General features: G+C 36.7%; 1 protein-coding gene across 1 annotated transcript in view; it reads right to left on the bottom strand.

Annotated features, from left to right (window-relative positions):
• ALG13 (ALG13 UDP-N-acetylglucosaminyltransferase subunit) overlaps window positions 1-20,693 on the bottom strand; it is a 72,031-nt gene extending 51,338 nt beyond the window's left edge. Inside the window, 7 exon segments of the mRNA XM_061178556.1 lie at window positions 610-693; window positions 1,273-1,414; window positions 1,416-1,612; window positions 1,615-1,648; window positions 18,285-18,423; window positions 19,431-19,593; window positions 20,585-20,693. Of these exon segments, the coding sequence (XP_061034539.1) occupies window positions 610-693; window positions 1,273-1,414; window positions 1,416-1,612; window positions 1,615-1,648; window positions 18,285-18,423; window positions 19,431-19,593; window positions 20,585-20,665 (840 nt within the window). The 5' untranslated portion in view covers window positions 20,666-20,693.
• Between the last annotated feature and the right edge of the window lie 6,891 nt (window positions 20,694-27,584).

Here is a 27,584-nt window from a genome sequence, read left to right as displayed (position 1 = left end):
GATAAAACCTTATTTTGTTAACAAGAATTCAAATAATACAACGTATACGAAGATGTCTTCTAAAAGTTGTTTTAAAGTCAATCATTAGTGGCAGAGCTCCAATTACCACAGTTTGTCACATGAAAAGACATGTTCAGGAATAATTTGTTTCCTTAGAGTTAAGTTTTACAAGATTCTTCAAGTTGACTGGCTGACGATCACTGTGCATAGAATTAAGAAAGAACACAAGGGGTTCCCATTTATACAAATTTAAAAATACACGTTTAAAAATACTAACATAGCCAAACCCCTCGTAAACTGATTACTTGTTTAAGAAAACTGTGATATGGGTAACAGTCACAATGTGACTTTTTGGGTGTGGGGGGGAATAAATAGTGGGAAGGATAAAGATTAACTTTCTTAATTTTTAATTAGAGTACAAAACAATCTAATTCTGGGAGGAGATCCAGAAGCATGCTAGCTAGGAGGAAGGAAGCCAACTGAAAATTAAATATTTGCTATTGAGAGGAGATTGCGGGATATAATATTCACACGTAGGTGCTCAAAATTCATTTCCTACCTGCTACATATTCTATGAACAACTCTCCCTTGGGTATGTATTCTACTTACAGACTCAAAAGTTTGTTGATTTTCTCTCATATATGAGACACAAGCCTTCCTGATTTCCAAGTGATGGACCTGGCTGCAAAACAACTAAAAAGAAGAGAAAGACCAGCTCACTGTCAGCAGTTATTTGAAACAGAAGCTTCTAAGTTAAGACTATGAACTGGACACTCAAGTCCTCCCCTTATTCAGAACATATGTAGGAAATTGGGAAATTAAGTCCTGATCTTACTAAAATCTGTTTTTGTCATCTTTAGCGATATGGAAGAGGTATGATTCTGTCATGCCCCCCCCCTTTCTACTACTTATGGGCACAACCTATAAATTTTTCCTTAGGCATAAAATTTAGAGGAAGAAGGTGCTGCTTATAAAGGATCAAGATACATTTCAAAGTTTTCTTTAACCCCATTACTTTATCTCTTACATTCCAAAGTGGCATTTAGAAAACAGAGAAGATAGCAAAGGCACAGCAACATATTTGAACTAATCAGCAAAGGCACGCACCAAGCTAATAAGTGGAGAGACCCTGATGTTTTAAATAGGGAAAAGGGAATTTTTGTTTTGTTTTGTTTTGTTTTGGTGGGCTACAGGTCTTCTAGCTACAGTACTGTGCCAAGTCTCAAACTCCAAAAACTCAGCATAGAGAAGATATATTTGTTTTCCTTTTACCTGCTCCGAAATAGCCCGAAAGAGGCAAGAGGCATCCTTGGCAGTCAGCTTTCGAAACAGCCCTAAGCTGCCTAAATATTCATCCATTGATGCCTCATTCAGAGACTTCTGGCCGCAGTACTTTCTCCATCCTTTATGCATTGTGCACAGGGGGTGGAGTTGGGGAGGGGGAGAAAGTAACACAGGTGTGGCAAGAAGGAAAAAGCAGGGTGCAGGTAGGAATGGGTAGCAGTGACAGGGCTTGCTTATGCAGGTATCCAGAAAGCAGCCCAAAGTCTAGGCATGAGAAGGCAGTTGGAGTCAGCGCTGCAGAATCTTGGCACTTCTCAGGAGCAGGAGAATCAAAGGGCTGGCTTGCCCAGGATAAGTCGGGACCCTGTGAAAAGAAGAGGAAGAGCCGATGCTCCTAGGAATAGAGAACTTGACTTGAGAAGGAGACGTGGGAGCGAGAAGGAACTTGCAGAGCTACCTTGTTGGGGAAGGGTGGGATTAACCCAACCAGCCCAAGGTTGAGAGAAGTATGCACAAGCAGCTGAGCTTTGGGACCAAAAGGAAGCCGAGTCTGCAGCTTAACTCAAGGCAACTGCTGCACGAGGTTGCAAAGGGACTGCAATAAGGCTCAGGTGTGTATGATGCAGCCCAGCCCACATTACATTGCTTTAAGATCTCTGCCCGAATTTTCAACCAGTCTCTGCCCAAGTTCCCTGCTCCCTTCATAGTTTCATGTAGATGAGAGGAAAAAAAAATCTGAACATAATTAAGTAAGTAAGCTTTTGTGTTAAGACTATCTTAAGAAACAAAGAAAATGGGGGGGAGAGGGGGACTCCCTTGATCTAAAGGGGCAGAGGTCACAGTTCAAGCAAAGTAAAGTGCCAAAGCAGTTATCTGGATATTTCAGGTATGATGTTTAAGTAATCTCATTTAGTTCTTCTAAATAATAATAACCCTCTGCTAGGACCACAGAAATTAAATCCACTAGTTATGCTAGAAAACACTGATACAATTCTTGACTAATGTCTCCAAACTACCGTACAACATTAACAGAAAGAGAAATTGCAAAAAGTGTGTTTCTCTGAAAATGCAAACAATGAAAATTTAAAATGAAGCTTAATGGAAGAAATATCTTACCCACAAACTTGCTAATAGGCTACATTTAAAATGCTGTGGCACCACACTAGAGGTGTTGGACATGAGAGGCATGTTTCAATGTTTAGGGCACTTTTCTGGAAAAACTGCTCTTAAGTCTGAGAAAACCAAAGTAAATACGACTGTACTTTTGTAAGGTTCAAAAACAGCACTGGTCACTTGTATTACTTGATTCCACTGTCAAGTGTTATTTAAATGCCAAAATACAATTCCGTTCTTACTTTTTCTAAGTGTTTTAAGAAATAAATAGATCTAAAGCTGGCTTTGGAGAAGCTGCAAAATTAAGCTGCTTTCAGAATTGTTTTTCTGGTATCTGTGGCTCCAGTAGTAATCATGACTGCCTCCAACAGGAAAAGCATCAATAATCAATTTTACAATTTAGGAATGAAATAAAAGCATGGTAGAAAAAATAAAATCTTGACTTTCTTTAGCATGCCAATTTGAAATTACCTTGACTAATTTCTTTTTCAAAGAAACCAAAACACTGGCACAAAAGTTCTGAAACATGGTTTGGGAAGAGGGATCACCATCTTTAAGACCATAAATTCACTGAGAAAAACTGAATTATAGTGAAAAAGTTAATTCATTTTCGGCATTTTTCACTTGTAGAGAAAAATGTAAATTCTTCATATTTATTGCTATTTATACTAAAAATACAGTATATAAAGCTTCAATCAATATTAACCCATACACTTCATTTTGAAAAAGGGAATAGAAGAAGGGAAAACTGGGAGAGGGAGAGAGAATCAGAAAATAGGAGAAAGAGCAGGAAACAAAGAGAAGAAAAATTAGAGGCAGGAAGACAAAGAGAGATAGAGGAAAGGGGAAGTAAACACACAAAGAAAACACACAGAAAGAGACCCATACAAATTCAGTCAATTGATTTTTGACAAAGGTGCAAGAGCAGCTCAATAGAGAAAAGACAGTGTTCTTATCAAATGCTGCTGGAACACTTGACATCCATATGCAAAATGAGAACAATGATCCTCAACCTATACCTCACATCTTCTACAATAATTAACTCAAAATGGATCAAAGACCTAAATGTAGAACAAAACTTCAAAACTTTTAGACAAAAGCATCGGAGAAAATCTTCAAGACCTTGAGTTGGGAAAAGAGAACTTAGATATGATATAATAAAAGAAAAATTGATTAATTGGACTTTATCAAAATTAAGAACTTTTGCTTTGCAAATGACACTATTAGGAGAGTGAAAACACAAGCCACAGACTGGAAGATACATATCTGACAAAAAAACTTTGTATCAAAAATATATAAAAGAACTCAAAAGTCAACAATAAGAAAACAACAATACAATTTAAAAATGGGCAAAGATCTGAATACACATTTCACCAAAGATATAGGAACGCCTAATAAGCACGTAAGAAGGTGTTTAACGTCATTAGGAAAATGCAAATTAAGACCACAACGAGACATCACTACACACCTACTAGGGTGGCTATGATAAATAGTACAGACAATAACAAGTGTTAGCAAGGACGTGGAGAAACTGGATCCTAAGTAAAAGCAGCCAGATGCAAAAGGGGCATGATTCCAAAAGATATGATTCCACCTATATGAAATATACAAAAAAGACAAATCTACAGAGAAAGAAAGCAGCTTAGCGGTTGCCTAGGGTTGAGATGGGAATAGGTACTAAATGCAAATAGGCACAAAGGATCTTTTTGATGGATAAAAATGTTATAAAACTCTTGTGATGTTTGCACAACTTTGCATAATCACTAAGAATTATTGAACTGTACACTTAAAACTGGTGATTTTTTAATAGCTTTATAACATAGTTCACATACCATACAATTCACTCACTTAAAAGGTGCATTTCAATGGTTTTTTAGTATATTTACAGTTGTACATCCATCACCACAATTTTACATTACCCCAAAATGAAACCCCACATCCCAGAACCATCAGCCTCCAATCCTCCTATCCCCACCAACTCCATGCAACCACCAATTTACTTTCTGTCTCTACATATTTGCCTATTCTGCACACTTCAAATAAATGGAATACAATATACAGTCCTGTGTAACTGACTTCTTTCACTTAGCATGATGTTTTCAAGGAGCACCTATGTATCAGTATTTCAATCCTTTGTATAGTTAAGGCAGATTTTATTTATCCATTCATCAGTTGACAGACATTTGGGTTGTTTCCACTTTTTGACTATCACGACTAAGGCTGTTATAAACATTCATGTCCAAGTTTTTGTTTAGATATTTCTATTCTCTTGGGTAATACCCAGGAATGGAGTTGCTGGATCATATGGTAACTCTATGTTTAACCATTTGAGGAACTGTCACCACTTTCCACAGCAGCTGCACTATTTTCATTCTCATCAGTAGTGTATGAGGGTTCCCGATTCACATCCTATCAACACTTACTGTCCATCTCTTAGATTACAGCCATCCTATGTGGGTATGACGTGGTATCTTGTTGTGGTTTTGTTTTGCATTCCCCTGATGGCTAATAATGTTGAGCATCTCTTCATGTGCCTATTGGCCACTTGTATATCTTTAATGAGATACTACTACATATATCTTAGACTGACTAAAATAAATTTTTTTTAAAAATGACAATACCAAGTGTTGACAAAGATGCAGAGCAACTGAAACTCTCGTATGTTGCTGGTAGGAATATAAAATAGTACAGCCACTCTGGAAAAATAGTTTAGCAGATTCTTATAAAATAAAACAGAGTTGCCATATGACACAGCAACCCCACTTCTGGGTAAATATCCAAGAGAAATGAAAACTTAAGTTCACACAAAAACCTGTACATGAATATTTATAGCAGCTTTATTCATAATCATGATTCCTCCCAAACTGGAAACAATCCAAACATCCTTCAACTGGTGAATGGACAAACTGTGGTACATCCATACAACAGAACACTCCTCAACAATAAAAAATAATGAATTATGGATATATACAAGAACATGTGTGAATCGCAGATGCATTGTGCTAAGCAAAAGGAGAGATTCAAAAGGCTACATACTGTATGACTGCATTTATATGACATACTGGAAAAGACAAAACTATAGGAAGGAACAACAGATTGGTTGCTGCCAGTAGTTAGCATTGTAGGAAAGGGTTGACTACAAAGGGATGACAGGAGCGGATTTATGGGTGTGGTGGAAGAGTTCTGTATCTTGATTGTAGTGGTGGTTACATGATTATGCATTTTTTAAAATTTATAGAACTGTACATGAAAAATGCTAATTTTGCTGTATTTAAATTTAAAAATAAATAAAACAAAAATAGTAGAAGGAATAGAATTTACAGTTGAGGAGCTCACAAAACAGACAAGGTTGGAGAGAAAAAACAAGAAAATTAGAGGATCAATTCAGGAAAGCCAATATCTAACTAACAGGAGTCCCAAAATGAGATGAAGAAAGCAGAGAGGAAGAAATAATGATGATGATGATGTAATGAAAATTCTAGCACTGCAGGATATGACTGTCTATATTTAGATTGAAAAGGTCCATGAAGTAGCCAGAACAATGAAAGCAAAAAAGATGATCTGCAATGCATATAACAACATTCTAAAGCTTTCTGAGAGTAAAAACAGGTCTTATACAGAAGTTCACACATATGAATAGCAATAAACTTCTCAATAGAAGAACTAGAAGCTAGAAAACAATGAAGTTCAATATTTGAGGGGAAATTATTTCCAACCTTGAACTCTATACCAAGCTATCAATCAGATGCAAGAGTAGAAGGCGGCATTTTCAAACTTGAAAGATTAAAACAAAATGCGCCTGTCAGAAAGCTAGTGGAGGATATCTGAAACCAAAATAAAGAAGTTAAACCACAAAATGGGGTAGGGCACATAGAATCCTAGAAACAGAAGATTCAACACGAGAGAGAAGCAAAAGGAATTTTTAAGATAAGGATAAAGGGGAAATCCCAGGACAGACTTTTAAGCAGGACTAGATAGAGAACAACCAGTTCAGGTAAAAGAAAAGAGAACTCCAGCACAGACATATTAAAAAATAAATAATAATAAAAGTCATAGATAACTTAGCATATTTAATCATACTAGGAAAGATGGCCACCTCTGTTGGAGAGTTTGGGAACAGTTCTATAGAAAACTGAGCAAATGAAAAAACAGAAATGAGGTAAACAGTTTTATAGAAATGTAATGAATCAACACTTACTACATGGCTCATATGTGAATACTGTACTCAAAGAATCATAATAATGTCAACACTGAAAACAGATCTCACCATAACTGATAAACTAAATTTGTTTTTGTTTTTTAAATTTAAATATCACCTATAGACTTCCCACTGTGGAAGAAAGGGAGGAGGGAGATAAAGCCTCTCTTCCACAGTAGGAAGTCTACAGATGATATTTAAATTTTAAAAACACGTTTGAAAATATCACTTATAAAACATATAAAATAATGTAATATGCTTACCTACGGGAAGCAGGATTAGAGATGGGGAGGAATGGGACATAGAACTGCTGTTTCTTGTTATAAGCCTTGTAGAACTAGTTAAAATTTTATATATTTACATGTATTAAGAAATAATAAACCAAATTAAAAATTCAATAAAGTGAGCAAGAAACAGACTGGCATAATAAACTGGGAAAATAAATAAGTAGAATGTTACAGCTAAAAGGGACCTCTTATTTTACAGATGAAGAAATGGGTTTCAAATAATTATAAGACTTGCCCAAGTTTTCACATCCAATTGGCAATAGTACTAGGACTAGAACTATATATTGTCTCCTGATTCTTGCATAATTATTATAAAGAGGAATTGCATACTAAAGAAGAAAAGATATGAACAAGGACTCAGGGATGGTTAAGTACAAGTCATGTTCCCCAAATTAGTACAATAGGACTATTTAAAAAAGACCTGTGGGACAATACTAGAATTCATCCTGTATATAATAGAAAGCAATTTCATAGTATTTAATACTGTCCTTTGAAATATCTATTGCATTGAAATCCAAACTGGCTATTTTTCCACAGCAAACTACTCCAATCCTGCAAACCTCTAGAACAGTGGTTCTTAAGTGAAGGGCTTGAAAAAAGATTGCCCCATGCCCAGAAATTCTGATTCAGCCAGGTCTGGGGTGGGTCCCAAGAATTTGCATTTCTAACAAGTTCTCAAGCGATGCTGATGCTGCTAGCCCAGGACCACACTTTGGGAACCAGTGCTCTAGAACAAGGTGTTCCGCAAGTTATTAAGTATTCCTAAGAAGAGAGTTTCAAGGCCACCTACTATTATCCTGTCTTTGAGGTTCATATGCCCATTAGCAATATTAAAGGTGTCAAGGAATGCTAAAGTTACCTGCTTAACTTTGACCTGGTCTTTCCCATAAGAGGAAAAATGGTTTAGGAAAAGGCCAAGTCAAAGTTAAACAGGTAACTTTAGCATTCAAGTTACTAATGGTTTTTAATGCGCTACAGCTACTGCTTTCAAATTTTCAAAGTTTGAGAAATGTTACTCCAGAATTTTTCTGTGATCTAAATCTAAGGTTGTTGGAATAATTACATAAGATACTGCATGTCAAGTGCGTAGCACTTAAGTGTTTAAGTATTGACTGCTGTTAACTGCTACCTGCCAAATAAAGTGGTTCACTAAGAAATTATTCTTTGGTCAAAAAAAGAAAAAAAAAATGGTAAGAACCAGAACAATTTCACCTAAATTCTTGAAAATAATGGGAAGAAAAATAATTTCCTTAAAGACCTTTTAAGCACTGTACTGTGGGTACAGATTAAAATAAAACAAATGGAAGAAAATAAAAATAACTTAAAATAATTATCATTTGACCTGTCATAAAATTGACGTGCTTTAATTTTACAACTACTTTCTATACTGTAATTCAACTTGAAAATGGGATTTGTTGTTTTAACTGGAATTGCCTATTTCTTCTTTCACTGATGAAGTAGGGAAATTCTTTGAAGTACAACATATAAATACTGATAGTTTTAATTCTAAGATAACACTCCTTCATGTTTCAACCAATTAAATGAGGTATATGCCGGGAATTTTTTTTTTAAAGCATACATTGTCTGTGACATATATGGTATAGTTGCAAATGTATAATTGTAAATGTATAAAAATGATGCTTCTGAGTTATTATTTTAATTTCTGAGAGACAATATGGTACCATGAAAAGAATATTATGAACTTTGTTATGCCACTTTCATCTCTGCATCAGTTTCCTTATCTGTAAAATAAAGGAGATGGGCTGTATGATCTCTAAGCTCTCTTTCAGGTCTAAGGAACTGTGAGTCTCTGTGATTCAATGGTGGGTAACAGATTTGCCCTCCCTTTAGATGATCAAACTTGTGATCAACATTAACCATAAAAATAGCTTATAGGGGGATTAACATATCATCCTGGCAAATTGTGAGGCTGAATGGCCCACATAAAAATGAATGATAAATCTTACCTTATCAAATGAAATAAACAGACCTAGGTTTTTAAAGGTAACAAAATTTGTAACTATAAGTGGTGATGGATGTTAACTAAACTTATTGTGGTAACCATTTTCCACTATATACATACATCAAATCATTATGTTACACAAGTTAAACAATGTTATATGTCAATTATATCTCAACAAAGCTGAAAAAATTATTAATAGATACATGTATATAACGACTTGTAACAACCTGCTGAAAAGGCAATTAGTATTTTTTTTAAAACTTAATACTAAATCATTTAACTATTTTTAGTACCAAATAACATGGGGGCAATGGGGGAAATTGCTCTGCAACTCTACAGAACCTTTTTAAGGTCTTTCATTACTGAAAAATACAATGGTAAACTGTCTTTTTTAAAACATGTTTTAACAGCACTCTGAAACTAGAACCTGTCACTTCCTTTCATGGTGAACATTTAAACAGAATTAGCAAAGCAAGGTTAATGAGGAAAAGAAATACAATGGTTCCAAAACAAAATTTGGCCAATACACCCCTATTCAACCTCCTCAAGTTTTAGGAAGGAGACAATAAAGAACTGATTTCCCAGAGCAGTTATCCTTGCTCAGATGTGCAAAACAGAAGAAACATTACCAAGAGCCACTTGCTTTCATTTCCCTCTCTTCCCTACTTCCACCTGAAGCATTCTAATACAGATTAGAAAAAAAGGAAAACAGTACTCTTTAAAAATATATCATATTGACACAGAAATACTGAAGGTTGCTTTCTGTTGTTTTTTTTAAGCTACTTGCAGTGTCCACTCTACAGACAGACAGGGGATTGAAGAAAGGGAAAATAAAGACCAGAACATTATTTTCTTTGTTTTGATGCACTGAAAAGACTCATGCACTTAAACCTCTAAGTAAACTTTAATTCTCTAACTACAACCCCAACTAGAGACTGAATATGAATTTAAATATGAAATTCAATGAAGATTTTGCTTTCTGTATCATTTAAGACTATATACTGTGAATTCTAGGAAAATATCTCTAAGCCTATTCCTACTTCTTAAAACGAAAACTCTAACCAAGAGAAAATGTCTTATTTCAACATTTTTTATTTTCAAACATGCTATACAATTGTTTTTATGTCTTAGAAATCACCTATGAGGAAAGCCAGTTTTACTAATTCACAAATGGAAAAACTGAAATCCAGAAAATTTCTTAGGCTGAAAATTTAGGAATGGTTTTCACTCCTAAATTTGGGGAGTGTATTATCCACCCACTTCATACAGCAGTGGAAAAACAACCACTATGTTCTGGACAAAAGGGGAAATGAACAGTAACAAAGATGCAATATATGGCCTCTCACAGACATCATTCTAACAGTGACTATCAGTTCAGCAAATACTTTAGAAGCACACTTAACAGTAAATGAGTAAATTACAACACTGTATTGCTTTACCAGACAGCCCAATGTAATATATCCTAAAATAATTACTACAAACAAAAATAATTTTCATTTAGTTCCTTTTATCAATTAGAAACAATACTACACAAGACATTATGGGTTATAGATACTGACTTAAAGTATTAAGGTGTCAAAATGTGTTGTTTGGCATGTTTTAAACGAAGAGAAAAATTTATAATTTGTGTTATATTATAAAAACTGGAAATTACTAAACTTAAGTGTATTTAATCAGAGGATTTAATTATAAAGGAGTCTAATAGTTACCATCAAATATTAATAAACAATGACCAAGGAATTACTGAAGTTGGCCTCCGTCTAGGGATTCTTAACCTGGGGCGGCCTCAAGGTACCTGTAAATTCCCTGAAATTCATAGCAAAATATGTATATGTGTGAGTAGAGAGAGAAGCAATAGTTTTAAGTATTTTGAAGGGTTTCATGGCCCCCAAAAAGCTTAAGAACTACTGCCTTAGAAAGCAGGACTGTAGCCATCAAAATAAAATCATGACATTGGAATTCCCTGGCAGTCCAGTGGTTAAGACTCCACGCTTCCACCGCAGGGCACACGGGGAGGACATAAAAAAAGAAAAATTCATGACAGAGTGTCAATCATAATAAATAATTTCAGCCAGGATACAGTAAAAATTCATAAAGACAATAAGGATCTAGAAGTGAAATACTAAAATAGATGAGACATGATGGTATAAAAACCCCTCAAAATATTTTTTAAGAATCAATATCAACGTCAAGAAACATGTGTTTTACTTTCCCATTTGAAGCTAGATTGTTTTGCTCACCTTTTATCTAGCCACCAACAAAAATCATAAGAATTCAAAGAACTATACAAGATTGTGCTACAATATTCATGTAAGGTATTAAACATTTAACAAGGAGTTAAGTGTGATTTGGTGGTTATCCTAAACCTTTCTCCATGTAATCTTTTACTGGAAAACACTATAGCTACTGCTGTTTATAAACCTCTGATTTTTAACACCATGTTTGTCCGAAAATCCCCAACAGGTACCATTCTTTGACAGACCCTTAAATACCATTAGAGCATTACACAGGATCAGCACTACTATGTTTTAGATGCCATTCCTATAAATGCTTGATCCTACAAACTTCACCATATAATGTGATGGTCACATCTTTCTCCTGAACAAGAGACATACTAGATATTTTGAAGTCAAGGAGAGTAGGAAATGAATGTGTGCAAGATGACAATGTTTCCTAGACCCAATACCTAATCAAGATGAGAAAAGAATACTAAGTTACAGAAGTGCATTTATCATTTACGGATAGCCAACTGTTTTTCAGGCAGAGGACGCATGAATATATATAGTTCCTCCTCAACTATACTTAAGAGTTCCTCCAGAGCAGCAATCATGTCTTGAGTCCTGCTGATACAAAAAGTAGATTCTTATCATGCATTTATGTTTAAAAAAAAAAAACTAAGAGAACAAATAAATGGGCTTGAGACATTTAGGAAGTAAAGCTGAGAGTACCCGGTGACCAATCATATATAAAGGGTTGGAGATGTAAGAGTTAAAGCCTGGAAGACTGACTAAATGGTGACACCATTAACAGAGATAAGGATCTCAGAAGGATGAAAAGGAGAAATATGATTTTAGTTTGGGGCATATCAAGTTTAGGGTGCTTAAGAGAATTAACAGAGTGACATGACCTATAAGCAACTGGAAATACCATGCAGAAGCTCAAATCACAGTTGGGGGACAGATAGGGGAGTCAATAGTAGAAACCCTGGGAGTGATGAAAGTACCAAGAAAAAATATATGAGGACCAAAAATGGAGCCCCAAGCACATTTACAGAGAGAACAAAAGAGGTGGTAAGTAAGTTGCAAACAGGTAACCGACTGGGAGTTTCTCCACATGGATTTTATGAGTAGTGATCAGTATGCTTTTAAATAGCAATGTAAAAACTGAAATAGGTTACATACCCATGGCTACCACACAATCTAAATTTTTTGGAATAGTCCCCTGATTTCAAATATACAGTCCTCCTGTCCCCATAAATGATGGAAATATACTGGAATTCAGTGTTCCAATTACAATTCCCAGACCATCTTTTGGATACTTAAGTAGCATAACTCCTTTTTCACATTATGCTCTGAGCTCAGTTTCCTCATTTGCAAAATGCAACAATAGTAACTATTTCATAGAGTTATACTGTAAAGATTAAATGAGTTCATTTGTGTAAAATGTTTCAAACAGTACATGATACATACTAAGCAGGCAACAGGTGTTAACTGTTACTGTTATTTTTCATTCCCCACTCCCCCATAAAAATATGGTACTAATTGTTCAGCAGAAAATTGATTACCACACAGCTATCAGGACCACCCCGTCCAAATCTTTCCCCAAAAAACAATTTCAAGTAATCTGGCCATACATCCCATTTCTCAGACCACATGAAGATTTTTGGTCATCTCTGATAATTTCCTATTTTTAATAAATCACAGGGATTAAGTACTTATACTATAATAAAGGACTAAGAAAAATATCTATATTACTGTTAGTCATTCCTGACATCCTTAGTCTTGGAAAACTTCCTCAAATTATCAAAGTGGTATACATTTTTATATTGCCCTTTGTGTCCACATGATTTGCCTTTAAAAGCATACAAAGCAGTGCTCTAATACAGGTTCTTGGTGTCTAGAATCACTTGATAATACTTTGAGATGACTACTTTTCAATGTTACAGAACCCTGCATCAAGTTCATCAGTTGTACTATCTTACCTAACACCAAATCCTTAACTCTCTTTCCTTCCAAATTATAAGCACGTAGTCATCTAAAATCCTTACTTCCCAAGCATACTATAACTTCACATCACTTTTCACCTACTCCAACATCCATCAACTTTCTATTACCTGTCCATCTCTGCACCTACCAATGATGTGCATTTCTCAAAATACTAAACTTTCTCTTTCACTTCCTCATCCCTGGATATCTAAATACCTCTCAACAGAAAACTGCTACATAAACTGCATTGCACTTACACACTGATTTCAAAAATCTGAAGCCCTGTCAGGTAATGAAACTAAACAAATTTTATTGGGTAAATATTTCAAATAGAATTTTGATTACCATGAATTTTTTCTTAAGGACCAATTAGAAATACCCTTCTAATTGGGCAATTAATTTATCCTAGCCTCTTTCCTCATCTGTAAAATGAATGGTTTGCACTAGGTATTTTTAAAATTCTCTACCAATTCCAAAAATCTACAATTCTTTGTCTTAAAGTCTTTATTTGTTCAATCTAGTATCAATGCTATACCGTGGCATTTTGCTAGATTCCAAAAACTCAGGAATCACCGGTTTCTAAGTCCCAGCTAAGGTTGCAATACACCAAAGGAAAACCCAATTTAGTGAACTGTGAAATTCCTACTAAAATAATTAAACTTCTGGAAATGAAGAAAATCTCCCTTGGAAGGGATTAAAGTAACTAAAGTAAATACTAGGCAAACAAATATAAAGAAACAAAAAGCTTACAACATATATTATGGTATGGTAGAAAGAGCACAGGACTGGGAGTCAAGAAGTTGCTTCTAGTGGCAGCTCTGCCAAAGGCTGTTGTTTTAGACAAGTTGTAACCTCTGGGCTTCTTCCTCATCTGTGAAATGAAGGGATTGGACTACATGATCTTGAGGATTCCTGCCAAATCAAAATGGTTCTAAGATATCCTTTGATTTCTAAACCCCACAACAGATGTAAAATTTTACAAAGGTATAGTCAAGAGATGTCACTACACACAATTGACACCACTGGCTTAAGCCTCTGCTAAATGAAATAATGGAATCTGGGTTATGTGCTCTTGTGCGAAAGCAGCAGAGGATTTGGGGCCCTATGTTGCTCTTTAGTTGTCTAATGTTTGAGTAGACCCTTTCATTTGTTTCTGATTCTCTATGGTTAATCCTTCATGACATAAGATAATTAAAGACTGAGTGATCAACATAAATTTTAAGCCACATTTTTTTCTCAAACTAGAGAAACATATTTAAAAGAGAGGCCAGAAAAGTGAAATTCTCTCTATGGATTTGAATAGGGCCTTTCCTACAGCATTAGGTTAACATTAATATACAATTATGATTATGGTGCTGTGAATTCTCAACTGTGTAGATTACTCACTTTTTAGATTATTCTCAGCAAAATTTAATCCAAGTTGGTATCCTCCTGCTGCCCAGAGTACTTCTCAGCCACCACCTTCTACCATTAGTAAGAATTTATTTTAATATTAGCCTAAGTAAAACACAATCAGGAAAATAAATCTACAGAAACATTATATAATGCATCCCAAGTAAAATGTTTAGAATATTCAACATTTTGGGATAATACAATCAAAAATGAATCTTTATAGTGAATGCTCTATTTTTATGGATGAATTACATCTAAACTTTCTACCAGAAAACTATCAATACTTATGGATAATCTAGTTTATTTTATAGGTCTTGAAACCACTTACCATAATCAGAATTTCATAAAGTATCTATTTTGAGTTACGTGAATTTTAAAACCACGTATTTAGGCCATTACACACATCAGATCATTTATTCATTTGTAAAACTAATTTTATAAGGGCATAAATTCCTCTATGATGCTACAGTAAATGTTTCAATACCACTGTGGTGGGAGGGTCCTTAAAAAATAACAGCAAGTCCTATTGGCACAAGTGCTTTTTGATTTACTCTTCTCAAACCAGTAAAGCTTTGACATTGGGCAAGATTATTTTTGTCACTTTCTATTCATATTTTACAGGAAAACAGTGAACACATCCACTCCACTCTATTCTTCAGGATAACAGTAGTTTCTCGAAGTACAATAGATCAACTGACTTGCTAGTTAATCTTTTTAAGGTAATTATTGAGCTTTTTATTTCACAGAACACAATCCATCATTTTTGTTGGTCTTTTTTTTTTAATTTGGTTCCTTGGATTATGAAGCTGAAGATTCTGACTCAAATTTTTTTTACAAGTTTGTTACTGTTTCATTTTTTACTCTAATATCAAATTAACTACATTTGAGGTTTTTGTCAAAGTTTTCATATTTAATTCATTTTTTTCATGATTCCAAATCCATTTGGGATTCTAGAATAAAACGTGTGAATGCTCACTACATATTTCTTTTACTAAAACATGAAGATTAGGGAAAAATCTAATAAATTTGTGAAATTGCAATTAGAATTTGGAGCCAAATGCTAACATTCACACCATAAAATTTTCTATACATTCTACAGATGTAGGAGACTTATTAATTTATATTATTCTACAAATATATACTCTGTATTTAATTTGATTTAACCACATTCCATAAATTGAATTTGAGGGGTGTTTTTAAAGCGTTGAGAGTTTAGTGTTTATTTTTGTAATCCAACAACTTTATCCAAAAATGCAGAAAATTTTTCTGGCTGGCCAGGAGGAAAACATTTCAGTGTTGAAAAGTCCATTGACTGTAACAGCCCAGGAAGCGTGCTAAAACAAAAGAAGAAAAATATTAGGTAATATGGGAGAAAATTCCATAATTCAATGCTGCCCACTTGATGACTGAATCTAACTTCCAAGAATATTGTGATGGTTCTCAAACTGTATATGTGAATTTCAATGTATTTTAATATTATAGGTATACACAACAATAATAAAATAATACAAAGACCACTACATGTCAATAGCAATTCAACATTTTATCTTTTACATCAACTGAAATATTTCAGAAATGTTATTTCATGAAAGATGTGGTCACATGGCTTTGGAACACTTCTCAGGACTGGGCAGATATAACTTGAAGCAAACTCAATTTATGAAAACAGAATAAATGAAACCAAAAGTAACAGCTGCAAGACAAGAACAATAAGCTGGGGAGACTACTAGACCATGCATAAAGATTGTGAAATAATTTTTGCTAGTAATTTACTACCATAAATCCATATATAACTAAGCAACATACAGTCGCCATGCACGTTGGAAATAAGGTTCAGACCCACAACATAAAACTATTACTTCAGAAATTTAATTAAACCAGCCACTTAAATTAGAACAGACAATCATCCAGCCTACATTTGGGGCAAATAAATGATATACCTAAAATAAAAATACAACCAATTATTGATTCTCCTTATGGCATCCACGTGTGCGACTTTCTTGAAATTAATACAAGAAAAAAAGAATTCTAAAACTGAAAATAATTAATAAATTGGAGATTTGTACAGCTCCTTTTTCAGCCTGAGAGTCAGGATGTGTCTATGAAATCAATGCTTTCCCCTTTTTAATGTACTAACATAAAAATCGAAGCTGATTTAATGTTTAGAATGAAAATACTCATCAAAAGTGTCTGGAAAAATTGACTTGCATAAACCAAGGAAGATGAACATTGATTCCTCTTCATAAATGGTATTAACCCCTAACAATCTCAACTACCTAAGAACAGATATGCCCGTTATCTGAAGCCCACATAATTTTGATTACCTAGCTTCTCCCCTGACTCACAATATTTTAAGAATGGCTTCTATATTACAAAGCCACCCTGACATTCCCTCTCCTCCGTCATTATAGGGATTAGGACACCAACCATTGCTCCTGGAACAATCAATGAATCTGTCTCCTTTCAATGAGAATAGGAAACTTTGTTTTTGTTCACTGATGATGCCAAGTGCCTAGAATAATGCCTGGCACACAGTATGTGCCCAATAAATAATGAATGAACAAGTATTTACTGAGTGCCTAAAACACAGAAGCAGTAAAATTAAAAGAAAAGCTTATGTTCTAATCAGTTTTTTCTAAGGTTTATTTTCAAATTAATTTCAATTTATTATAACATAAGAAATATGCATTTTGTAATACTTCTATGAGGTCTTTTCTTTTTAAAACATCAAATTAGGATAGCTTTGAAAGTCAAACAATTGGGAATTACTGACCTGACCCCTTGGCAAGCTTCTAGTGTCTGAAGAAGAATTAATAGAAAACCAGCAATTTTCTTCATCCTTCTATTGTGATGTTGATCAGTTCTTGCTGAATTCTAATATACTTCTAGAAAATAATACTCCTTACCATAAAACAATTCCTCTGCTTAAAATACTCCCATGGTTTCTTATTAAACATAGAATAAAATCAGAACTCTTCTGTGAACTATCCCCACCCAGCTTCATCTTCATACTACATTCTCTCCCTTGCTTACTGTACTCCTGCCACACTAACCCTCTGTTCCTCAAACACACCAAACTCCAAGCTCATTCCCAACTTAGGGCCTTTGCAATTGCTGCTGTTCCTTCTGCCTCTAGAGCTTCACATGACTGGCTCTTCCTGGTTATTCAGGTCTCAGCTCAAATGTCATATACCCAGTTATGCCTTCCCTGACCATTCTAATTAGTCTTCACCCCAGCTATCACATCACCCTGCCCTATTTTCTTCATAACACATTTCACCATACGAAATTGTCTCGATTGCTTATTTATGAACTGTTTACTGTCTATCTCCCACCACTAGAACGTAAGCACCATGAAAGCAGGGACTTTATGTCATGTTTACCACTGTTATCCACAGCACCAAAAACAATGCCTGCCATGTATTAGGTATAGTTGAACGAATGAATGAGTAAATTTAATTTAAGGATTCCAGTGGATTTACTGAAGGCAAAACCTTCATTAAAAATAAGCAAATGCCTTCCTTGAATAATGAAAAATAATGAACGCAAAAGTTTATATTCTCAGAGACCTGCACACCCAGATGAACACACACAGATACGTGCACACACACACATTCAGATATTCACATGCAATGAAAGAAGCATAAACACTGAAAGAAATACAACACAGATATCACAGTCAAAGTAGAAGACAAATGAGCAGATTTTACAGGTGAGAAAATCAAAATGTCTGCTAAGTGGGAGAAGGTAAGAGATCAAAGATACAGGTGGGTTAGGCAGGTGGGTAAGAATAGCTAGGAAGGAATTAAGACAAGAGATCAAATAATCAGTCTCTAGTATACCTGCAGGTACAGTAAAAGAGATGCCCGTCTTTGTGTAGCTGCTTTGCCAATTCCAGCTGATGATTGTTCATCAACTTTTCATTTATAACCACTATGAGGGGCTTTCTTTTTTCCAGAGTCTCCAAACAGCTTCCTGCACCTACGAAAATATACCAAATTTGTTAACACAGTTTAAAAAAAAGTTACGGTGCTTCACCAGGCCTTATAACTAGAACTCAAAAGATGAAAAATTTAGTTGACAACACTACAAATCAAGCCTTTTAATTATACATCCAAAATGACAAAAAATAGTTATGAGTGGTCTCTAGTTGTTACAAACCTGACTTGAAAAACACGTTCTTTATCACTGCCAACAATATCAGTGCTTTGCAACTTGCCCTCTAGTAGTATGCCCTGGGCATGGGCCTTGAATCCAAATAAGATTCAGGTTCAACATACTGTACATGAAGCCATACTGCACTTCTATTCAAACACAAGTAAAAAAGCAAGCCTTCAGTAGTGACAAGTACCAATAAAGGAAAACTTTGACCACTCCTTAGGAGTCTGCTTGTCAAAATAGTCAAGGATAAATCTCCACAAACGTGCATATATACAATATTTGGGTCAATTCAACTTTTAACTCTAAACTCATTTAGATAGTTTAAACGGGAGCAAGGAGACTGCTAAGCGAGCAGACAAATCCTTTTTGGGTAGACGATGCCAGCACCAGACTGTTATCTGTCTGCCGCTTACTGACAGGACAAATTACTTAACCTTTTAATAGAAATGTAAAAAGTCTTCCAAAGCCAAATTCCCAATGACCAATCCGACCAATTAGCTGGCTGAACATTCCTGCAGACCTAAGCCCAGATACTAATTCCAACTGACAACTCTTGACACATGTCACTGGATAAATTATTTTGCCTGTGTTTAGGATTTCTGACTGTAAAGTTGGGCTTCAGTGATTGATTTCCCATTTTTCTATCACCCATAATTATAAATTCTCTCCAATAATGTTCCCGACTGCTATACTGAAATCAGTATTTTATTCAAAAGGGCTACCGGTGAGTTACCCTGGTGATTTTATTTTACATCAGAAAGATTCGAGTTTCTGTTCTTATTTCTTGTCTATCAAAAACCAAACCGGACGGTTCTACGGCACTTTACCGGCGTGACTAATAACAAGATCTGCTTTCTGAAGGTCTTCTTTCAATGAATCCTTGTATCTGTAAACATCCAGAATAAATGACTCCGTACTGAATGGTTCAGGTACCACCTTTCCTCTACCTACTTGTAGAACAAGTCGGTTGTAACCGAGGCTCCGGATTATCTGAAGCGGGAAAAAAGAAAAAGCGGGCCTTTTAAACAGGCTACTGTAAAAACAGTAATATCGACAACAAACCACCCAATCGGAGCACGAGCTGCCGAACAGTCGAACTGGATGGAGCCCGTTAGATTTTCAAACGGCTCCTTTTTCCCCCGTCCCGGGCCCCGACTTGGCACCTCGCTAGCCCTAAGGGATCTAAACGCCCCAGGTCATCCCGTCGTGACAGAAATGGCCCAGCAAGAACTAGGAGACCAACGCAAAGACTCTGAAAAAGGCGTCGCAAACTAGGGAGGGAGGGCAAGGAACAGCGTCGTCGTAGCACACGGCTGGGGCTGCGCGAACCACGAGCCCTAAGGAGAGGGCGCGCTCGGGGGACGCCGCGCCGCGCGGGGACGCCGGCCGCTAGGGTGCCTGAGCCGGAGGTAAGGCACGGAGGCCGCGGCCCGAGCGCGGCGGGGCAGGGCCGGGGCAGGGCCGGGGCAGGGCGCCGAGCGGTCCGGCCGTGTCGGGCCGGGCAGAACCCGACGGAGCGCGTCGACCGCGCGGCCCCAAGGAGCGGCCAGCGAGGCGGGCACAGGCGCAGGCCCGGGCCCAGGAGGCGGGCCGGAGCCCCGGCTCGGAGAGGTGGAGCCGCTGGAAGGAGGGGCGAAGCCGGAGGACGAAGAGGCGGAGGCGGAGAATCCGTGGAGAAAATACGGGAGAAAAGAGAAGCCGGAGAAAGGACGGGGAGGAACGGCCCCGCAAGGCTGTGGGGAACGGGAAGAGGAGGCGGAGGACCCTAAGGAGCGGGGGAGCTGGAGGAGAGCCCAGTCAGGCGCGGGGAGGAGCCGGCTGAGGGGCGGCGGCACCAGAGGTTGAGCTGCCGGGGATTCCTCCCGAATGCAACAGTCAGGCAAGGTTACCGAGGTTAACGGTCAGGCTGGCGGCGGCGAGCGGCAAGCGGCGAGCTCAGCGCGGGGAGTCCAGCCGCCTCCCGCTCGCCTTCCCTACTCACTTGCAAACTGTCGTGCGCCGATACACACGCAATAAGGTCGTCAAAGCTGGTGGTCCCTACAGTAACAAACACGCACTTCATCGCGCGTGAGCCACAACCCCGAATATCAAGGGCCGGATGTGACGTAGCGGAGACCACGTGGACGCCGCCGAGACCACGTGGACGCCGCCGAGACCACGTGGACGCCGCAACCGCGCTAGGTGCGGGAGGCGGAAGTCGGCCTTGGCCGCCAGGGGGCAGCAGCCACCTGATCTGTGTCGCCGGTGATGGGTAGGGAGCAAAGAGTGCTCCTGGCCTATGTGCGGGCCACTGTTTTAAGCCCTTTGCGTGTAGAAGCTCATGGGACCCTCACAGTTAAGGAGGTGGGGATTGACAAATTTATTTTTTTCAAAAGTGGGGTTTAAAAAAAATAATCATGAAGCCTCACACCCTTTTGTTTGCATCCTTGCTCGGGTACCACAGATCTTTTAATGATATAGAAGTTTGGGATTCTTTAGCCAAGATACATTTGAGCGATGGTTTTACTTCAAGTCTGTTGAGGGCATCTGAAAAAAAAGTGCCTTTTAAAAATCGCTCATTAGGGCTTCCCTGGTGGCGCAGTGGTTGAGAGTCTGCCTGAGTCTGCCAATGCAGGGGACACGGGTTCGAGCCCTGGTCTGGGAAGATCCCACATGCCGCGGAGCGACTGGGCCCGTGAGCCACAGCTACTGAGCCTGCGCGTCTGGAGCCTGTGCTCCGCAACAAGAGAGGCCGCGATAGTGAGAGGCCCGCGCACCGCGATGAGGAGTGGCCCCCACTTGCCGCAGCTGGAGGGAGCCCTAGCACAGAAACGAAGACCCAACATAGCAATCAATCAATCAATCAATCTTTAAAAAAAAAAATCGCTCATTAGCCTGGGCTCTTCTTCCAACTGTGGTTCTCAAGAAGCCAGAGCCCTACAGAGTCTTGGAAGCTGCAGAGAAACAGTAATCTCCATTAGCAAGCATTGTGTGTAAAATAGAGGCTTTAAGGCCTGAAGCCTACATCTCTGTCACTGAACCCATCCATTGAACCATTTAAAACGTAGAATTACCATAAATTTAAATTATAATAAAATGTAAAATTATACATTAGCATGAATAAATACCACGTATATATTATACTTAGGCAATCAGGTACGGGAGAGGCGATTTCTCAAGACTCCTCTTCTTTGTCCTACCACCATTACTAAGATCATTGCCTGCTTTATCTCATTCTAATGTTTTCTGTATTTCCTACTTAAAATTTCAGTTTAACTAATATGGATGTTTTGCTCTGCCTGGTTAAATACAGAAGGGAAGGTGTGAGAAGAAACTCTTAAACACGAGAAGGATTGGAGGTGAATTAAGCCTAGAACATGGGCTAAAAAAACCTATTAAGTCTATTTCTAACAAGACTGTTTCTCTAAATCTTGTAGCTTGAGTACATGTCTTTTTGAGGGGTGGTATGCTCTACCCCTTTCTTGATACCAAATTTCATGAATTAGTAAAACTAGTTTCATAATAACAATAAATGTAGAAAGATCATGGCTAAATAATAAAATATAAGCATATTTTCTGCCCAATAAGAGGAATAAAGTATGAATATTTATTGGAATATAAAGACAAAAAATATTCCAAAATATTCTGTAATTCAGAAAGATCTTGTGTCCTTGATATCTTTTCCTATATCTGGAAGATATAAATTAAAGGAGCACTGTTCTGATGAGCTCATAGAGAGAATAAGCACATACAGAAATTGAATAGTCTTAAATTTCCAGAAAATAAGAAAATTGAATATCTAATGAAACTGAGCCCCGCTAAAACAGTTTCCTTACCGAGTTAATGATTAATCTCTCTATTCAAAACTTTTTTCCCTTTCTTGTGCCCTCTGACCTCAATCCTAGGCTAACTGACCACTAACCAACCAGAGTCAGGTGACTAAAATTGCTGTTGTTGTAGATATCATCATTACGGTAAAAACTCAGGTTGTTTCTCCAGGGCAAGATGAGCTCACAGACCCCTGAGCCATGGACCACATGGCCAGAGAATCCTAAACCAGAGACATCTTGACTCCTGAAATCATGCTTAAGAAATGTCACAGAAATATCACAAGACAATGATTAATTCCAGTTTCTTTGTTCTTCCCCTTCAAAACATCTCCAACTCAGAGACCAAGATGGAGTGAATCTGAGACTTGTATCCCACTCCCTTGCTTGGTGACCTGCAAATAAACCCTTACTTTGCTGCAAACTCCCACTGTCAGAGTTTGGCTTTCTGTGGCATGGGCACACAAGCCTTTGCTTGGTTACATTAATACTTTAAATGTTCTAGACTTTAATAAAACATCTTCTTGCAGAAATTGATCCAGAAACATTTTAAGAACCCAAGATTACATAATTAATATAAAATTTTGGTAATTAAGTCTTTTCTCTATTTTGTCAGTGTTAAGTATGCATTTTATTTTACTTGGGTGTATTTTTCCTAAACTTACACAGGCTTACTTATCAAATAAATTAACATTATTTCTAAAAATGTTTATGATTATGAAAAATGTAAATTTCTTTTCAACTACATTAAATCAGCATTCTGACAAACTTTATTTCAACAGTAACTATGCTTCCTGGTATGCCAGCTTGAAGATAATTTCCAAGATCTTTAAGCACCTTTTAAAAAAGTGTGTGCTGACATTAAATTGAGTTAATTAATGGATAATTGTTGCACAGCTGGATACTTTTTAAGTAAAATAGAATATTGCAACATTGATTTAAACTAAGCCTAATTCTAAGTTTATATATTTTTGTTTCTTATTTGAAATGCTATCGAGAAGCTCTATCTTGGAGTTGTGTAATCAATTTGTTCATTTTTTTCCACTTTAGGAAGTTATCAAAAGGATTTGTGTGGCTATAGAAAGTTTTGTCATGTGTAGTCTTAAACTCTGCTAGTCTGTTAACATGCTTATATATGCCAGACAGTTCTCAATTATATCCACCCTGCACTTTTCTCTTTAAATTAGAAATTAGTCACTTTCGTTAAAAGTTATAATTAGTATGGGTGGTTGAGGCTCTTCAAGGAGTAACAGTGACAGAGAATTACAACAGTATATGTGCTTTTGTTTTTCAAGGAAAAAGAATAGTTTTTTTCTTCCTGAAGCAGCTTTTTTGGTTCCAGAACCCTTTATACGCTTAAAAATTATTGAGAACCTCAAAGAGCTTTTGTTTATGTGGATTATAATGTTAGTTATAACTATTGAAATTTACCATATTAGAGACTAAAATATGAGAAAATTTAAAAATATCGATTCATTGGAAAGTAGTAATGATTAGCACGTTGCATGTTGACATAAATGACCTATTTTTTCTGAAAAATAACTATATTTTACGAAACAAAAATTTTCATGAAAAGAATGGCATGTTTCACATTTTTGCAAATCTGTTTACTATCTTGCCTTACAGAAGAAAGCTGGATGCTTGTATCTGCTTTGGCATTTAATCCATTGCATTATCACACATCACAAAACCTCTGGAAAACTCCACTCTATACTCATGTGAGGCATGGTACACTGCTACCCCTTTCTTGACACCAAATTTCATGAATTTGAGAGGATGAGAGTCAAAAAAAATCACATAACATCTTAATATTATTATGAAAATTATTTTGACCTCACAGATCCTGTAAAGGAATATGAGAGTATTAAAAAAAAACATGACAAAACTTAGAAAGTGAATTTTATTTGCCTTCATTTATAATACCTGAGTCTGAAAAGAAGCTACGAAATACGTTAAAATGTTTAGAGTACTCCCTCAGTTTAGATGGGGTTGTTTCCTTTATTTAGTAATTAATGCTTCCACCTACGATTTGAAAGATTATTCTTTACCTTACATGTAATCTGCCTAAATAGCAAAGATTCTGTGTCTTACAAGAATAATCTTCTATCGCTTAAGTTGTCTTTATTGTGTCCCTGATTATTTAAGGGGAAAATACCCATAGAATGCGACTCTTCATTTACAATAGTGTTACATTTTTTTTTTAAATGCATTATTTGTACTTGGATTAAATAGGAAGGGAAGCATTGTTTCTCAGTCACTCATGATCCTATCTAATCAAGTGACCAAATCTCCTCTGAGAACCCTTAATTTTGTCTTCCCAAAATCAGTTCCTAAATTTAGGACACATAAAATAAAATTTTCAGAATATATTACATACATAAAACTAAAACTTTTATGCATAAAACCTTTAAGACTTCTCAGAGGGCCTTTGGAATCACAAAGATTTGCACTGCCACCTTATAAAAAAAGATACTGGAAATAATTAGGTTTGTTTAATTTGTTACTATAGTAAAGTTGCATGGGAAAAGTTGTCAGATCAGAAGGGACATTCAGCCTTTCCTAAATTACGTTTGTTTGGTAAAATATTAGTATAAAAATTTCAGAAATTGCATGCTTTACAGGAAGTCCCCAGCAATTTGTCAGTGCCCTCCATGACGGATGTGCCCTCCATAATACTGTTTTACCTTCAGGAATAACCCTCATCAAAACTCCTATGAAATAGTTACATACTGGACTCCAATACAGAATTTTACTCCTCTATTATGATAGAATTGGCAATAGTAATAAATTAACCACAGCCATTAAATCTCTTAATGTTCTTGTTTTACTCTAAAGCTTACCCGAAGATTCTACTACAGGCTAGAATTTGTATCTTCAACAAAGAAGAACAATCTCAGAGCCTCATGGAATAGGACCGTACCAGGTACTTCACATGATTGCCACTTCAAAGAATAGACTTCTGAGCTGACATCACTTAGATAACTTTCAGACAGCACCAGTGGACTGAGGCAAGATTTCCAGGACTCTTTCTAATCCAATGAAAGGCTCAGAACACTACAGAGTCAGATAACCAGGAAGGATGTACTAGGCAATGCCCAGCCTTCCGTAAGCTACCCAGTAATCCTTTCCTTCCCCCCCTTTCAAAATCTTTCAGTTTTTCATGACATTTGAAACCCAGGTTTTCTGACATGCATTTTAGAAGAAATATCGTATATACTTGCCCAGATAAAATAAGCACAGAGCTATTGCTGAGAATCTGAAGGAAATATGGAAAATAAAGTAGCACTAGTTATCCTTATGATTAGGGTGGTTTCGTATTGGTTTTATGTAAATGAGGATCTGTTTTATTTTTTAAATAATTCAGAATGAAATTGTGATGAATGTATGCCATATTAATTTATTCATATTCTTTTTATATTTTTTTGTTTCTGCTCTTGCTGTTTCCTCTCCCTCCCCATCAATATGGTTAGCTAATCCTTCAAGATTCAGCAGAGGTGCAAGTTCCTCCAGGAAGCCCTTCTCTGACCCTTGTAAGGTATGTGCATTATGTGCAAATATTGTTCTTTGCCTACCTCTGTCATAATTCTTGATGTTTCAATTACCTATATACTTTTTTCTTCCTCTGGATGGTAAAATCCTGAAAGAGTGGAGACCATGTCTAAGTCACCTCTGAATTCCCAGAATTTAGTGCTGTCCCTGGAACCTAGGGACGTAAAATAAATGTTTATTGAACTAAAAAAGAGTTACATTATTAGGTACCATGCTAGGCCCTGTGGGGAATACAAAGGTAAATAAAACATAGTGCCTTTTCTATCTCAAGAATATATGGTTTTGTTCATAGGCTGATCAAAGTTTTGTGGACTTTATTTTTTTTAATTAATTTTATTTATTTATTTATTTATTTTTGGCTGTGTTGGGTCTTCATTGTTGCGCACGGGCTTTCTCTAGTTGCGGCGAGCGGGGGCTACTCTTCGTTGCGGTGTGCGGGCTTCTCATTGCGGTGGCTTCTCTTGTTGCGGATCACGGGCTCTAAGCGTGGGGGCTTCAGTAGTTGTGGCACGCGGGCTCAGTAGTTGTGGCTCGCGGGCTCTAGAGCGCAGGCTCGGTAGTTGTGGCGCATGGGCTTAGTTGCTCCGCGACATGTGGGATCTTCCTGGACCAGGGATCGAACCCGTGTCCCCTGCATTGGCAGACGGATTCTTAACCACTGCACCATGAGGGAAGTCCTGTGGACTTTTAGAATTAAGAAACCATGGAATTCATTGGTTTTATTTTATGGACAGGAAACAGAGATTCAAATAGATTGTGATTTTTTTCCCAAGATAATAATAGCAGAGGGTTGAATCCAACCCTCCAGATGCTTGTCAAGGCATACTATGCTGACTTATCCTTTAATGATGAGCCTACAGTATTGGTATCTATATTATAGTATAAAGTAATAACAGCAATATGACTTTTAAAGTCTGATAAACCAGAAATGTTTCTTCTTAATCTTTTAAACACAGCACGTTATAGAATCCTTGAGCTGCCTAACTATTGTGTTTAGATTTATTTCTTTAATTTTTCATCATTCATCAAAAGTTTCTATATATCCTTTATTATTAAAGTAAATGTCTTTTATCAAAGCTGAGAAGTTGCATATTATAAAACATTTGTTTTTAATCTCTGCTTTGTGGATCCATTGTGTTCTTGAAGAGTTACCAGAACTTGGCTCTCCCTTTCCTCCTCCCCCTTCCAAATATTATTGATGGTAATTGTCTTACTGTTAGGGACACAAAAATAATTATTTCTTGCCTACACTGGTCAAATCAAAATTTTACTATAATAGAGTCAATTTTTGGAGAACCATAAAGGAAATTGTTTAATTTTAAAGAGATAGCAGAATATGCTACTGCAAAATATGGCACTTTGACATAAGAATTATTTTGAGCTGAAGGCAATTGAGAAGAAGCAGATACAAGAAAAACTCTCTGCCCTACCCTTATTTGCCTAAAAGTAGTAGTTGTAAGGGTATGCACCTCCCCTCTGTACCAGGAAGGACAGAAGTTAACCACCAGAGACAGCTCTAGACCCTTACAGCCTGGAATCAGCATCAGAGGAACCTACATAACAAACTTTACTAACTAGCTCTTATGATCCATTAGTTCCTCCATATATTTACCTTCTCCCAATTTG

This window comes from Eubalaena glacialis, chromosome X, assembly GCF_028564815.1.
Source record: "Eubalaena glacialis isolate mEubGla1 chromosome X, mEubGla1.1.hap2.+ XY, whole genome shotgun sequence".
In the NCBI taxonomy this organism is placed as follows: Eukaryota; Metazoa; Chordata; class Mammalia; order Artiodactyla; family Balaenidae; genus Eubalaena; species Eubalaena glacialis.
The sequence above is the reverse complement of the archived record's forward strand: the minus strand, read 5'-3'. Positions and strand labels throughout refer to the sequence as shown.